Genomic DNA, 16,410 nt, shown 5'->3' with positions numbered 1-16,410 from the left:
GAGGAAAGAAAGGAGGATCTTGCCACGCTTGTGGAAGAAGGCTCTTGATACCATGTTACATTTAGAGAGAGATAGAGAACTGATAGAAATCATAATTGTGTTTTCATTATTGATTTGATGATTACAACAAAGGTCTATATATAGAGCAGAGTTCACAATGAGGCCTAACTCTGACTCTAACAATTACTAACTGATTCTGTTAGTAACTAACAGAATCACAGCATACTAACTAACTAAGAAGAGACAACTAATAGTAACCACAAACAATTTTTACAACTAACTGAAAACTAACTGAATTTAAGACTTCTCTCTAACAAGAGAGACGAAAATTGATGAAAGAGAGTGAAAGGAAAGTAAAAATTGAAGTTGTTTGATTGAGATAAGAGAGAGTATAAAAGAGATAAGATATTTGAATTAAAGTAATAGGTAAAGAATAAAAAGAGAGTAAAAAAAATAGCGACGGACCAAATGCCCATTTCACCCCATTAATTACACAATGAATACATAACTGATTATACTAATAGAATAATCAATTATGTAATCAATCTTACACCTAAATGTTCCTATCTAGTGTCATACTTAATCAACTATGCTATAAGCATAGTTGATTATGTTGACAACCTGAGACCAATTTTATCAAATTCAAAAGTTCAAGTGACTTACATAATCAATTATGTGAATATGATAACTGATTATGTAGAAATCAAAATGTTCAATTCCAATGACCACTTAATCCATCATGCTATAAACATAATTGATCATGTTGACAATTCGAGATCAACTTTATCACATTCAAAAGTTATAGGGACATGAGGTCTTCTCTAGGACAATTATAAAAGGACATCACTGTTTATCATTTGGCAACACAATTCATTTTCGTTTGTCTCATTTTTTGTGTGAAAGTTTATCCCATTGAATCCATAATTTTTTTTTAAAAATTTGCATCTCAGATTCACCCAAACAAACACAATTATCAAACAATTTTTACCACTAAAACACCTCAATTCAATTACATCTCAAATTCACTCTATTAAACCAAACACACACTAAAAGAGTATTGTGAGTTTAGAGGATATCCTGTTCATTAAAGATTTTTGTCAAAAATTATACTAGAGGTGTATTATAAATTATAATAAAACATAATAATAATACTCCCTCCGTTTCAAAATACATGTCCATTTTGGAGAAATTTTTTGTTTCAAAATACATGTCCATTTGATAGTTTAAGGATGCATTTTGACTATTTTGCCCTTGCCTACTAATTAATTGGATTCTAGTTTTTTGTCCACAATAATTAATTCCCATTTGTCTCTATCTATTGGTGGGGAGGTATATCAAGGAACGAAACAGTGAATTTAGGAATGAAAGCTCGAGGAGCGGAACAATGAGAAGATAAGGAGTTCGTAGCCCTCCAACTCTCCCAAGAACTACTCCTTGACTCTCTAACTCTTTGTGTGTACCAAGGTTGTTAAATGATGGACTACTTATAAAAATGGCAAATTTATATGTAATTACAACTACAAAAAAAAATGGAAAACAAAGGAAAGTCTGTGAAAGTTGAAGATTTGCAAAATGAAAGAGTTGAAGACTCTTTCGACAGCATACAATATGAAAGAGTTGAAGACTCTTTTGATGGGTTACAAAGTGACACAAACATAGCCTTGCAAGAGGATAAAATGCAAAAACATGGAGATTGTGTAGAAGCATCTTCAAAAGCAACAAAGGATTTTGACTTAAATATAAAGGCAGATTGTGGATTTGATTTGAATGAATATCCAGTAGAAGAAGAAGAAGAAGGAGAAGGAGGAGGAGGAGGAGGAGACGGAGACGGAGACGGAGAAGAAGAGGTTGATGGAGAAGGAGAGGGAGAGGTTGAGGGAGAAGGAGAAGGAGAGGGAGAGGTTGAGGGAGAAGGAGAGGGAGAGGTTGAGGGAGAAGGAGAAAATGTGGTTAACAAGATGTTGAAAATTTATCTTCCTAATCTTAACTGAAACTTTGTCAATTTAAATTCATGAATTCAATGGAAGTGATTTAGAAGATTTTGTTGTATTGCAAAAAAATATAAAAATGTACTATGAAATCCTTTCTAATGTTTTACGTACTGTCAAATCCTTACTTAGTGTTTTATATACTGTCTGGGAGTGGTACTTACGTGAGAGGGAGAATATCTAGGCTAAGTATTGCTCATAGTCTTATGGCACTGTTCTACTTCTATGGATACTCAATAACAGTTATAGTTATAGTCTTGATGTATAAGTATTGCTCATATGTCAGAATAAAATATTGGACTTTCTTATAAATCAAAGCATAATACTAGTATTTGGAATAAAATATGAATGTGATTACAACCCAACCATAATAGGTACTGTTAATTGTTGTTTAAGTAATCCAAAGTTTCTTGCACTAATATTGGGTCACACTTCAATTGAATGGGTAGTTGTTCTTCTGTTTCTAATTTTTCCTTCTGCATATGCTGAGATGTATATCTATTGGAACCTTTGGCTTTCATTGTCTCTATCATGCATAACTGCAATGAGAGAAATATGAAATTGGACTTCACCACACAATAGTTTTCAAACGACTTCACCACTGCATTGACAAGTTCATCAATAGTTTTAGGTGCTTCCTTGTAATGCAATGACTGTATAGCACTGAAAAATCCGAGGTCCAAGACATTAAAATCCGGAGAATTAGGAGGTTGACACATTAAACGGATGTCAAATCCATCTTGTGTGGCTGCCTGAACAAACTCAGGATCATCAGGATTAATATGAGTTCTTGCATTATCTTGTTGAATGAATATCGTTGACCCCAATTCGTCTCTTGGCCACACTTCCTTTGTAGCTGGAAGCACTTTCTCAATAAAAACTGACCTTATGAGGTCTCTATTTATCGAAGTTATTGCTTTTGTCTCCATTGTTCCCGCCACTCTGTTAACACTTGTCCTTTTAGCCGGTTCTTGAGTGACAAACGGGAAAATTCCAATTTTCCCTGAAAAAGTTACATTTTTTTCCGAGTCAAATCTTGGTCGAGCTACAGCAGTTAAAAACATAACTTTTGGAACAAAATTTTTACTTTTACAACTACGATGTGGTTTATCCTCGTCTGGGAGCAAATAGTATCTCTCAGATTTCTTCGTCATGTAGAACCATTTTTCATCAATGTGAATAATATTGTACATACTTTGGAACATTGGATCATGCGGTATACCTTCAAGCATCGACAAACAAAATTCCAACCGCAATCTTTTACCTTCCTCTGTCAGTTGTGGCTTTATGGCACTCGAATGACGCTTTATTGCACCTGATTGTATAAGCCTATACATTGCACTTGTATTTGTTTTCATGGCAACAGCTAAAGTTCGAACAGTTGTTCTTTGGCTCAAAGGGATTTCACGAAGTTGACTCAAATCAATTTCAACTCTCTTGCGACCACTATTTTTTGTCTTCTTATGAGACACATCATGAGTCTCACTTTCTTTTGCTCTTTTCCAAATACGGTCGATAGTTTTCCTACAAACTGAAAATGATGAAGCTACTGACTCTTTCACCCCTTGAGGTAATTTTCCATCAACACTTTTTTGCAGTAGTAGCTGATAAATGGTAATGCGCTCTTCATTACTCAACATTTTAACCTTTCTTTGCATTTGGAGTTGTTCCTCATCATTGTTTTGGGGCTGCTCCTCTTGAATATTTTCGTGACTTTCATTCTGAACTTCATGGACTTCTTCTGAATCAGCTTCAAAAGTTACATGAGTTACATATAATAATCATGATAAAGGTAAATACTCATAACAAAAAAAATCTCTACAAAATAAATATAACAAAAAATCTATGAAATCTAAGAATACCATCAATAACTGTAATATCATCATATAAACTGGAGCATTAGAGTACAATTATATTTAGGCTAATTCTATATACTTGGAGTACTATATATGTAGAGTATCTCAAAGCAATTATATGTAGCAAATTTTTTACGTATAACAAAAAAGAATTTAAGAAAATGAGAGTACATACCAGTTATGTGAGTGTTGCTTTCTTCTCCTGTAGCAAAGTTTTCTTCCTCACCATTTAAATCATGTAGTTCTTGATTTAAATCAAACAATGGCTCTTCATTTAAATCAAACAATGGTTCTTCATTTAAATCAAATGGAAAAGCATTGAGATCCATAGCAAAATTTTGTTCTTCATTAATAATATAAATTTGATAAATGAGTACCTAACTCTTATATATACTGAAATTATAAGTGTTTTTGAAAAAATGGTGGGAAATACAAATTTTAATTTAACTTTGGTGGTAAACATTTTAAGATTAGAGTATAATTAATAATGGAGGGAAGTTTTTTCAATTGAGTTTTAAAAAACTTTGATAACCGAACTATGCCAATTGAGCTTTTCAATACCGAAGCAAAAATAATGCCATTTAGTAGTATTGGTATTGCCAGTATGTATTGGTATTGTAATTTGATTAACTTTAATTAATTTTGGTATTGGGAGTAATTATGAGGTGGGATAAATAAATATAAAATGGAGAAAATAAAGGACAAGGGTAAAATAGGAACTTTTGTGTCAAATTAGCCTGTCCTTGGTTACCGCAATTTCTAAAAAATGGACATGTATTTTGAAACGGAGGGAGTACTTTGTAATTAAAATTTTCAATTTTAATTTTTAATAACATCCTTAATAAACCATCTAGCATATAGATAAATTAATGATAAACCATCTTAAAAGCTAACTTATTAAATTATAAGTATTCGGTAAAATTAACTATTGATGTAGTTACAAAATATAAAATGATAGAAAAATAATAAAATTATGATTTATTTAAAAAGGACAAAATTAACTAGAAAATTAGATATATTTATTGTAGATAAAATGGAAGAAAATATAAAAAAGTTAGAAGTTAACATTTAAAAAAAAAGCTATTTTAAGTAGTCTTTTAAAAAATATTAGAAACTACTAAAAAAAATTATTTATCAAATAGTCAAACAAGTTTTTAAACTAGTAAAAAATATTAAAAATTAATTAAAATGTCTTACGAAATATAACTTTAAGTGTTTAATAAAATTATGTGTTAAATTACCTAGAAAATATAAAATTATATGAAGAATAAAAATAATAAAAATTTCTCTTAAATAAAAAAATTAAAAAAATCTGATAAATGTTTAAAAATAAAAAAGAAAATAAATTAAAAATTAACGTTTTAAAAAATATTATTTTAAATAATTATTAAAAATTAAAAATTAAATAAAATATATCAAAAACACACTCTTAAGGTGCACAATAATCTCCACAGCTTTATTGACAGTGCTATAATGGTAAATAGCCCTTAAATTAATCCACTTTGTCAAAGAGCACAAAGCAGTGAGAGAAACACCACTACCGGCAGGGTCCAAAGCAAACGCCAGAAAATCCTAACCTTTTTACCCAAACCAGCCCGCGCTGTCTCGATTTTAGCACCTCCTTAGCATGCACTATTGTTATAGCCAACACGCCCCAATCAAATCATGCCTCTACGAATCTCAAACCAATTCAAATAGTACCATATAATACTACCAATGTCCCTTGAATCTCCCCACCTTTCTTCTTTCTTCCTATTAAAATTTTCAACAAAAACATCATCCCAGTAAGGAACCTCTCTTCCCTTTCCAAGTTATCATTTTTTCAACCCATCCCCATCTTCCTCCCCCTTTTTCATTTCCTCCAATCCCAAACAAAACCCCCAAAAAATGCAATCATTCCCCCCCATCCCCACTCTCGCATGCCTTTACCTTACTTTCTTTACGTCACTACTATTCCTACTACCTTTTTCTCGTGCCGGTTTACTCTCCGAACCGGTGAGCGACCCCAACCAGCCTCTCGAACCGGGCTCCAACACTGTCCCCGCCTTTCCTGTCCAGACCCAGGCCCTAACCTGCCGCCTCGACCTCTCCGACGAGCTCTTCGGCGGCGTCAAGGATGCCTGCGGCAAGGACCTCGACCGGAGCCGCTGCTGCCCCGTCCTCGCCGCCTGGCTCTTCGCCGCTCACGCCCGCACCGCTCTTGATGTCTCCGCCGCCCCTCCTCCGTCCTCCGCCGACCTTCCGATGATGCCCGACGACTCCCAAAAATGCGTCAACTCGCTCCAGGATTCGCTTCTCTCCCGCAACATCCGAATCCCTCAGCCCAACGCCACGTGCGACGCTATTCTCTGCTTCTGCGGCATCAGACTCCACCAAATCACGTCGCTTACCTGCAACGCTGCGTTTAACGTCTCGCTTTCTCACAGGAACGCCACCCCAACCGCTGCGGTTCGCAACCTCGAGAATAATTGCCGTAACTCCTCTTACGCTGGTTGCACCAAATGCCTCGGTGCCCTACAAAAGGTAACTCCAATCATATCATTATTCTGAGCTTCTATCAATCAACCCTAAAAGTTATTACTTTTTTTTCACCGTGACGTGACATTGCTGTGAAATATAAAATATTCACCAGTTTTGTAATTAATTCCTAATTTTTTTTGTCTTAACCGGTTCACAAGGAAGGAGACCTCACTAATCCAGTCTCGGTCGGAAATTATTTCTTTTAAAGTTTGAACTCAATTAAACTTGAGTATTACTTGCAATGATTCAACCTTAATTCTTCATGACTTGTTAAAAGAAATTGTTAACATGTTTTTTTTTCGTTGATTTTCTTTAAAAGGCTGTTACTTTGATTATATACATTATTATATCACTGGTTAATATGAAATAGCTAGCATGCCTTTTCATGTTGAAGATTGAACATTTTTTAGTTATTCCTAAGAATTGTGAATAGTTCAATATTAAACCCAACAAAAATTACTTAACAATATTATCTTAAAATTTGAGTTTAGGAATAACTCCATTTCAAACAGCACTTTCCTTACTTATATACACTATTTTTTTTTTTTTGAACTTTGGTAAAGTTGTTTGGGTTGGGTGCAAATGTTCTACGAAGTGGTAACGAAATTCAAAAGGAAAAGTGAAGGGGAAGAAATAAGTCATCTTTTTTGCCCGACCAGGTTGACCTGAGAACATGACTTCCCATGTGCGTTTACGAATTATTAGATTAGAAACTTTTTTTTTTCTTTTTTCGGTTTAACTTTTGCGACATTGTTGAATTGAACCGTTTCTAATTTGTCCCGAACCATGTTTTCACTACTATTTAGGATTTTTGTTTTTAGGTATTGAAAGATTAATTGATGATAATAATGTTATTTATTTATTTATTTTTACTTTTTTGGTTTTTGAAGGTGAAGGGGTATAAAAACGAGACGAAGGGAAGTGATAGGGTGAAGAAAATGTTCAACCGGGACTGTCAACTGATGGGGTTAACGTGGCTTCTGGCGAAGAACAAAACGGCGTACATACCTACCGTTTCGGCAGTGCTGCGTGCGATGATGTACAGTGCGCACCCTCACGAGTCCAAGTGTAGTCCTGACCAAGAGAACATGCCGCTGGCCGTTGATTCGCTTCAGTTCGAGAGCGGCCACGCGCCATCTCGGCCGTCCAAGTTTTGCGTGACGGTTTTGCCCCTCGTGGTTCTCTTATTATTTTCCGCTTTTGTGTAGAAAGGGTGGGTCCACTTGCTGGGGTTTAGTGTCTGTCCTCTTCTCTTTCTCTCTCGCTATCACGTGAAGCTGAGCTACTCGACAAAACATGCAAACAAAACATGGTGGGTTGTTTTTGTTTCTGACTAGAGGGAGGGTTTTTCTCGCTGTAAATTTTCAGAGTCCATTGACATGTCTGTGTGTACATGATGCTAGTGCGGTAGTGTCACCAACTTACATAGAAAGAAGAGGTTTTTTTTAGTTTTTCTTTTTTTTTTTGCCTCTCCAGTTTTCTCATCCTTGTTGTTTTCTTGCTGGTTTGAAGGAAACGAATATAGATATAAAACTCCCTAATTTTTTTACTGCGTGAGAATGAAGAACAGGTGGATGAGAATTTTTTATTGCCATTTTGTTAAAAAAATTGCATGTTTTATGTTTGAAAATTTAAGATCATAGATGTTTTCAGACCTAAGAAATTGGGGTTGTTTTTACATCTTAAAAATTTGATATATTTTAAAAAATTGTTGGGTTTCGGATTAACCTTGTTTATGAGAATCTTTTTAGAAGTTCGGTTTGTCTTTTGTTTAAGACTTTTTAAAGTAGTTACTGTAATAATTTCTTACAAATTATCTTAATTCTTAACAACTTTTTGATAATTATTAGTAATTTTGATAATTTTTTTTAAACTCATGAAAACAGTGGATGATTAGAATGATTTCTTTAGTTTATTTTGTTTCTTTTTATAAAATGTAAATAGTTGTTGGATATATTATTAATTAGGTAGAAAGAAATGAAGCAAATGAGGTGCTAATAATTTTATAAACAAATCTAAAAAATCTAAATGAATTGTTGAAAATTTTAATGATTAATTTTTTTATGAAGGTTATGTACTTTGTATATAGGAACACGGGAAGTATATTTTCATATGAATATACACTGTTTTTTTTGGTGGACATTAATTAACCCCATCTAAAGGTTATTGTTTTACATGAGAAATTTTATTTTCTCCTAATTAAATTTGCGTTCGAATTTAATGTTTTTGTTGGCTGCTGGGTAAGCTATTTATAATTTTAGCATATTATATATTGTCTCGCAAGATTATTTATTTATTTTTGTCTTAATTAGAAAAGAGTTTTCCTTCATTTTCTTAGATGTTTTTAATTAAACTTTTTCTTTTCAATGCGAGAATTTACACCTTAAAATTGCCAAGCTTCACTTGGATCATGTATGACTCTTGGTCATCATATGCTTGTAATATAATTGGTGTCTCAAGCTCATGGAGGTTAACAATGAGATCCCGTCATGAATAATAAATTTGTTATTTTTTTAAACATTCACATTTCAAACTATTCTCGAGGATTTTTTCATTTCATAACTTGAAAAATAAACAAGTCATGTGAAATTATTTGTTGATACGAAATTGTAAATAATAAATAATGGTTAATGTAATTTGCTATAGTCTTAGGCTGCTTCAAACTTTGATGTGCTAAACATAGAAAAGTCCTCAAAGGTTTTATGTTTGTGCTTGATCAAGGTTGTATTGGGAAGCAATAGTATCAGCTTCGGTGGACCACTCGAGATCCTTTAGCCAAGGGGAAACAGCTCCCTATGAACTGGGTATGTTGGTCGACTTAGCAAAATAAAAAATGTGTTAAGTTATCAATCTAGACAGAAAAAACGCAGCAGAAAACACTAGTTTACATTTTTCAATGAAGGTACAGAGCTGAATTGGAATCCGAGTAGTACCAATCTACAAAACAATAATTAAAATGTTACTATTTACCAATTCACGGGTTCAATTGCTGTTCAGATAATTTAGTTTAATCTAAGGGAGAATAATCTTTATGTGGTCGAACGTTTGTTATTTTATTCATTGAAATATGTTTTTTAATTAAATGATTTAAAATTTAAATTTTGATTAATGTTTAAATATAAAATAAATCATGTCAAAAGACTACTTTCACGAAATAATTTCATACCAATAATATATGATTAGTAAAAAAAAAAGTCATTTTGGTAGTCCAACAAAGGCAACAGATCGTGGCAGTGCTTATACATCTTACGGCAGCGAGGATTTAAGCAAGGCACAAGTGACTCTTCTCCATTGTTCAGTTATTAAAGGTTATTCCCTAAAACTTTTTTTCAGCAGAACTAGAGAAGTAGATGATTTTATGAACTTGCAATGCAGCCTAAGTTGGAAGAAAATCATCCCAGAAGAACTAAGTTTTCACTTGGGAGAACAACATTTTTGTCTACAGCATACTGTTTCGAAAGAGGAAAAATAAAAGAACCAGGATACTATTTTTTTTTCTAGTCCTAAAGTTTATAAGAAAAAAATGTAACTTTATTTTAAATACGTGTTTTAAAATTATTTATTTTTAGTTTATTTTTTCTTTTTACTTAAATTTTATGTTTTAGCAAATATTGATGGATACCCAGGAATGTTCATAAAATTTGTGGATATACTTGTGTGGATATAGAGCCGATTTTCATCCAACTGGATAAGTGAGAGTTATCACTGTACTCCATTGTCTTTCCTACATATTGCATGTGTGTTTAGGCATATCCATTAAGCTTAATAGAAAATACTTAACAGAGAAATTAATGACAAATTATAAATCTAAGGATTATTTTTTTTAATTTTATCAAGTCAAAGACTAAAATGAAAGAGCTTGGAAAATTTAAAGATCAAATTTGAGTGTTTCTCTAATCAAATACAATATGAGCTAAGGTTTGTGAAACGAAAATTGTTTTTCTTTGGTCAAACTCAAATTTGAAAATTTACAAATATTAAGTGCATGTTTAATTTAGCTTTTGGCATATGTGATCCACGTCCAACCTGAAGCATCTAAAGAAATGGGAGGAACATGCATTGGAGACACTGAAGCAAAAATATTATAAGTTCATGTTTGCTAACATGTTCGAGACGTGATATGTATCTTTGTATTCTTGTGTTTAGATTTACATCTAAACCCCAAAAGCATGGATCAAATACATGATAATTTGAAGCAATACAAAGTAATTTTGACTTTAACTTGGGAATTGGACGTGGATCTCATCTAGCACTATATTTTATAAGGATGAGTATATGAACCGGTCCAGTCCGATTAAAACTCGACCTACAATGCTCGCATTTTAGATGGGCTGAATAAGTTTGGTTCATGAGATAAATGGTTTTTATTTTTAGGTCCATACTCGGTCTGTCAAAACCCACGAATAAACAGATCGATCTATGGGCCAAAATAGTAATGTGAAAAATAAATTATTTATTTTTTTGAAAAAATATCACTGTAAGTGAGAATATGTGAAAGAGGGACGAAGAACAACCCAATAGAGTGCAAGTGCAACTGAGTCTATAATTGCGAGAAAGGGGCAAACATTGCACCACAGTGGTTTGACAAGAGCACGGGTGGCTGGAGATAGGCGCGATGACCAGAGAAAACATAGGTGGCTGAAAGATCTCCCTTGACCCTCATTGGTTGTCTCAAAAACATGTACCATTGACCCTCACTGCTTGTCTAAAAAATGTGCACCTCTGCTTCACTTTTGCTTGTCTCAAAATCTCATTCACAAATGATGTAACATCACCGGTTTGGTGACTATTATAACACCCTTGATTGTCGACTTCTCAGCGATTCTCACACTATGACACTTCATACGGTGATACTTCACTCAATATCCTTGCTAGTCATAATCCTCCGTTGGTAGACTTTTGTGAGATCTCGAAAATCAGTTCTGACACTGCTCGATTGCTCTCAAGATCATTGACTGTTCCTACAAACTAACACGAGACTTTTCAACGTGTTTTGTCCTCATTCACACGCTTTCTTGGAAACTTCCGACAAGGTCACTCATCCCTTAATTGCTCCAAGATAAGCATGCTTAATTGTGGAGTTCTTAAGTAATAGGCTACCAAAAAGTATATGCATTTTGTTGTATAGATAATACTAATTAATTCCTTTAAGTCATCTTCAATTGTACAATATCATACTTGTACAATCTTTGGATCCCTCTATACAAGTATGAAACTGTACAATTGAGGATGACTTAAAAAAATTAATTGATATTACCTATACTAACAAGATGCATCTCCTTTTTGGTAGTCCGTCACTTAAGAACTCCAAAGTTAAGTGTGTTTGCCTTGAAGCAATTATGGGATGAGTAGCCTTCTGGGAAGTGTTTTCAGAAAACGTGTGAGTGAAGACAAAACATGTTAAAAGTCTCATGTTGGTTTGTGGGAACAATCAATAATATTGAGAGCAGTCAAGTAGTGTCAGAACTAGTTGTCGATGTCTCAAAAATGACTACCTACGAAGGATTCTGACCGGTGGAGGATACTGACCAATGAGAAGTGGAGGGAAATGCCACCATTTGAAGAGTGATAGAGTGTGAGTCGTCAAGACATCAATAATCAGAGGCATTACAACTATCTTCAACGATTACCTAAAGGGTGAAGGAGGACGACGCAAGGAAGCATTAAAGGAGGGGAGGCACGAGTGTGAGTTAGGGCTTATTTATTTGAGTAAGTGAACTGAAGAGTCCTCTCCTTTGTTAGTGTTTCCTCACAACACAATAGTTAAGGATTCACATGCTAGTCCGTGAGCTTGCAGATTAAAACTATGAAGTCCTTGGGTTTCATGGACTAGACCTAAATTTTCCTATGATCATGGGGATTCTTATAAAATAGATTCGTTATCTGTGCAATCCTCAAGCTTATCAAACTGGTCTGGGAATCCAGGTCCATACACCCACCCTTAATATTTCAATAATGAAGTTACTCTCATAGGTTTTACATATTTCTCTAATTTGAAGTGGAAATAGGATAAATTTAAGTTGTAAACACAATTCTATACATACACCAAAACAAGCACACAATTAATTATGAATAATTTATTTTATATTAAATTAGAAAAGTACATTTACTTTGTGGTATCTAAGGGTAGGAATATATCAAATTGTCTGACATAATCCTAACTCTAAAGGACTAACTTATATCATATCTAGATTAAGTCAAACTTTTTTAAAAACAAGCCAAACCTGGACGTTTATAAAAATCTATTTGGTTAAAAGTGGATGTAGACCATTTAAAAAAAAAATTAAGCCTAACAAACTAAACTATTTAAGAATATAAAGTCTATTTTTTATTATATTATTATTATATTCAAACTGTTATAATGCATGAAAATCGTATATTTATTTACTTTTTTAAAATATTAAGCATATGTTGACCTAAGTAAAATAAGCTTATTGAGTGATAAAAATTTATAAGGGCTTATTACAAAATAATTTTATTTTTTAAAATTAAGTTATCATACGGTGGCTCTTTATAAAACCCACTTCACTCATTTCCACCTTTGTAGCATGTTTTGAGTAATAATGGTTTAAATTTTTATAGAATATAATTTGATTTACATATATATTTTTTTTCAATGTTTTATGAATCTGTTGGCTCATGTGAAGAGAAATTAGACCTATATCAAAAAATTAATATAAAATAGGCTGCTAACATATTAAGACATGCATTTCAATAGATTACATCAGACTTAAAAATAAAAACCTATAACAATAATAGACTTAAGTGATGAATTTTTTTAAAAGGCTAAACTTATTTAAGCAAAACTTAATTCAGTTTAACTTATTTTCACCCGGTGGCATCTATTGTTTCTTTCAAGCTAACAGTAAATTTTATTATGAATCTTTTTAGTTTTAAAAAAATCCGTTTTTACATCTGAAAAAAACTGTGTTAAAAATAAATTTACAGCTAATTGTTAGTTTTTAAAAAGTTAATTTTAAATTAAAAGTTCTTACATATTGTATTTTTTAGATGTTGTGGTTTGAAATAATAAGGAAAATCTCCTAAATTTTACTTATCTTAAAGCCTTTTTTAAAGCTTTTTTCATTAAAATTATATATATATATATATATATATATATATATATATATATATATATATATATATATATATATATATATGTTCTTTTAAAATTTTATAGAATCATATTTTACACAAACTATTCTATAAAGAAGTTTAAAATAAGTTAGAGTCATAGGCTATCATGCTAGAACATTAGACCTTTATTTTGAGAAAAATATTTAATTACTTTTAATACAGTAATATCATTTATAAAATAATTATGAATTTTTTTTAATTTTTATTAAAAGCAAGAAAAAATATTTACATCTAAATTATAAATTGAAATTTCTTAGTGAAATTCTCACTCTTCCCCCGCACTTAATTGGAGATTCTTAACACTTTTTACCCTCCTCATTATATACTATTTCACTACTAGTCAAAATATATATTTTTCAATCATCTCAGATAGTCAGACTATCATTCTTATATTTTTTATTTGTGTACTTATTTTCTTTTTCTGGTCTATACATTCCAATTTTAAAAGTCTCATATAATAATTTAAATTATTTATTGTGAATTTAAAATATGTTTTTATTGTTATGAGCAGAAATTCTGCTCATAAGGATCCTAGTTTTCGAGACCTAGGTGTCTCTAGAAAAGGAAAGATTAAGGAAAGGAACTTTTGATTATATTGCTTGCTTTCATTTAAATACATTGTTTGTTATATATAAGCTCTTGGTCTGCTAACACTTTGGTAGTGGTGCCGTGGCATATTGCCTTGAAGGAAAAGCAAAAGCAAAATGCAAAAAGTGAAAAAGTAATCCCAACGGAATTGGACTGCACAGCCACAGAAGGATAACCCTTGCTCACTCCACTACCTACTGCATTTTGTTGTTGTTCCTTGTTCCTAATCATAACAGGCTGTCTCCACCTTGTTTGTTGCTATTTCTTCTTCAGTGTTGGATTGCTCTGTGCTGAATTACTCCACTTTGGGCTGATTCATAACATTTATATTTTTAAATAATTATTTATTTTAAATTTTAATTATAATATAATTTATAAATATAAAAATATTCATTTTTTTTATAAATTTTAATTATATATAAATAAATTTAAATTTTTTTATGGCAAATAGTTTTTAAAAATTTTAAGATGAGAACTTTGTGGCATTATTGTCATACTTACCTTCATATAATGATAAAATAGCATGTGAGTCCCACAAGACCTTTGTGTTTGTCTCTTTCTTGCGGGAAAATTCTAGTAAATAAAGAGAGCGTCAACCCGTATCACATTTCTAAGAGTTCAAACAAAACAATTTATTGAATTGACCTTAGTTAAATGTCATTTTAAACGTAGAAACAAACCCATTCTTAATTGTTTATTTTAAAGTTTACAGCGTTTTTTTCCCTATAAAAGTGAATTAGAAAATACATAAAGTTAAAATAAAATAAAAATCCTAAAAAAAACATAATTAACACTAAAAAAAATATAACTAAACATTATATAACTCACTTTAAAAGAATATGAACATTTTACACTTTATATTCATCAATGGAAGTAACGGTAGAACTTTTTTTCTTGAAAGGAGCAACATTAGAACTTAGTCAACCATTATTGTTGGAGTTAATCTACTCTTCTTGGTTGTGGTTTTGGAAGAATCAAACAAGAGAGGGAGAGAGCTTGAATAATAGAACAATAACAAACTTGAATGGGAATTAAAATTCCTGAAAAAATTGATCACACACACTATTGCACGGGGTTTACATGCTATTTATACACTAAGTAAGGCTTAACCATAGTTAGTTAACAACCCAACTATTATGGCTAACCTCTAATGCATTTCACAAACTTAACAAAATTAAACAATTACATTTGAATTACACTACTTTTAACACACCACCTTAATTCAAATTTGTCAATTTGTGCATTCCAATTTTGTTCTTCATTTCTTCAAGTCTCTTAGGCTTCAAAGCTTTGGTTAGCATATCTACACACTGCTCCTCAGTTCTACAATACTCAAGAGCTAGTTTATTCTTGTTAACTTGGTCATGAAGAAAATGATATTTTACCTCTATATGCTTACTGCATCCATGAACTATTGGATGCTTAGCAAGGTCTATGGCTGATTTGTTATCAATCCTGAGCTTCATTACATTACTGCACTTGATGTTAAGCTCTTCCAGTAACATTCCTAGCCAGAGGGCTTGGCTTGAACCAAAAGCAGCTAAGATATACTCAGCTTCACAACTAGATAATGCTACCACCTCTTGTTTCTTTGAACACCATTATATATGAGCATTTCCAAGCATGAACATGTACCTGGATGTGCTCTTTCTATCACCAACATCTCCACTCCAATCTACATCTGTGTAACCAACAATTTCTGTCTCAGAATTTTCTTTTGCTGCAGGAAATAGAATTCCACATTCCAGTGTGCCCTTCACATATCTAAGAATTCTCTTAGGTGTAAGTAGATGATCCTTGCAAGGTTTCTCCATGAATCTACTAACCAAGCCAACTCCATAGGTAATATCTGGCCTAGAGTTACACAAATATCTCAATAAACCAATGAGTTGCCTATATAGTGTTGAATCAATTAAGTTTGTGTCTTCACCAATATATAGTTTTATTCCTGGTTCACAAGGAGTAGTAGCAAAATTGCAATCAAGCATATTGAACCTTTTCAATATATCAGTTGCATATTTCTTTAGGTGAAGGAATATGCCACTCTTAGGTGTCACAAATTCCATACCTAGGAAATAAGCTATTATGCCTATATCAGACATTTCAAAATCATCCATCATTTCCTTCTTAAACTTGTCAATCTCTTGTTTGCTATCACCTGTGACAAGAAGATCATCCACATACAAGCATAGCATCACTACACCAGTTACTCCATAGTCCTTCAAGTACACTCCATGTTAAGTGGTGCATTTCAGAAACTTTTGCTTCTGCAAAAATCCATTAATCCTTTTATTCCAAGCTCTTGGAGCTTGCTTTAAGCC

General features: G+C 32.4%; 3 protein-coding genes and 1 non-coding gene across 4 annotated transcripts; 1 reads left to right on the top strand and 3 right to left on the bottom strand.

Moving 5' to 3' along the window:
* Nucleotides 1-2,368: 2,368 nt before the first annotated feature.
* On the bottom strand, nt 2,369-4,173 carry LOC100786509 (uncharacterized). Its single transcript, XM_003540834.1, has 2 exons — nt 4,020-4,173; nt 2,369-3,738 (listed from the first exon to the last, which is right to left on the bottom strand). The coding sequence occupies exons 1-2, from the start codon at nt 4,171-4,173 to the stop codon at nt 2,369-2,371; spliced, it is 1,524 nt and encodes a 507-aa protein (XP_003540882.1).
* Nucleotides 4,174-5,373: 1,200 nt separating this feature from the next.
* On the top strand, nt 5,374-7,913 carry LOC100785994 (uncharacterized GPI-anchored protein At4g28100). Its single transcript, XM_003540833.5, has 2 exons — nt 5,374-6,367; nt 7,255-7,913. The coding sequence occupies exons 1-2, from the start codon at nt 5,732-5,734 to the stop codon at nt 7,570-7,572; spliced, it is 954 nt and encodes a 317-aa protein (XP_003540881.1). The 5' UTR covers nt 5,374-5,731; the 3' UTR covers nt 7,573-7,913.
* A 3,419-nt stretch (nt 7,914-11,332) lies between these two features.
* Nucleotides 11,333-11,782, bottom strand: MIR10428 (microRNA MIR10428). Its single transcript, NR_161713.1, has one exon. It is a non-coding gene; the product is annotated as a microRNA MIR10428 (primary transcript).
* Nucleotides 11,783-15,690: 3,908 nt separating this feature from the next.
* LOC106795261 (uncharacterized mitochondrial protein AtMg00810-like) lies at nt 15,691-16,284 on the bottom strand. The gene has a single exon (XM_014764659.1). It carries the CDS (start codon nt 16,282-16,284, stop codon nt 15,691-15,693), a length of 594 nt encoding a protein of 197 aa, XP_014620145.1.
* Between the last annotated feature and the right edge of the window lie 126 nt (nt 16,285-16,410).

This window comes from Glycine max, chromosome 12 (assembly GCF_000004515.6).
Source record: "Glycine max cultivar Williams 82 chromosome 12, Glycine_max_v4.0, whole genome shotgun sequence".
Taxonomy (NCBI): Eukaryota; Viridiplantae; Streptophyta; class Magnoliopsida; order Fabales; family Fabaceae; genus Glycine; species Glycine max.
Note: the sequence above shows the minus strand (reverse complement) of the source record. Positions and strands in the feature narration are given on the sequence as shown.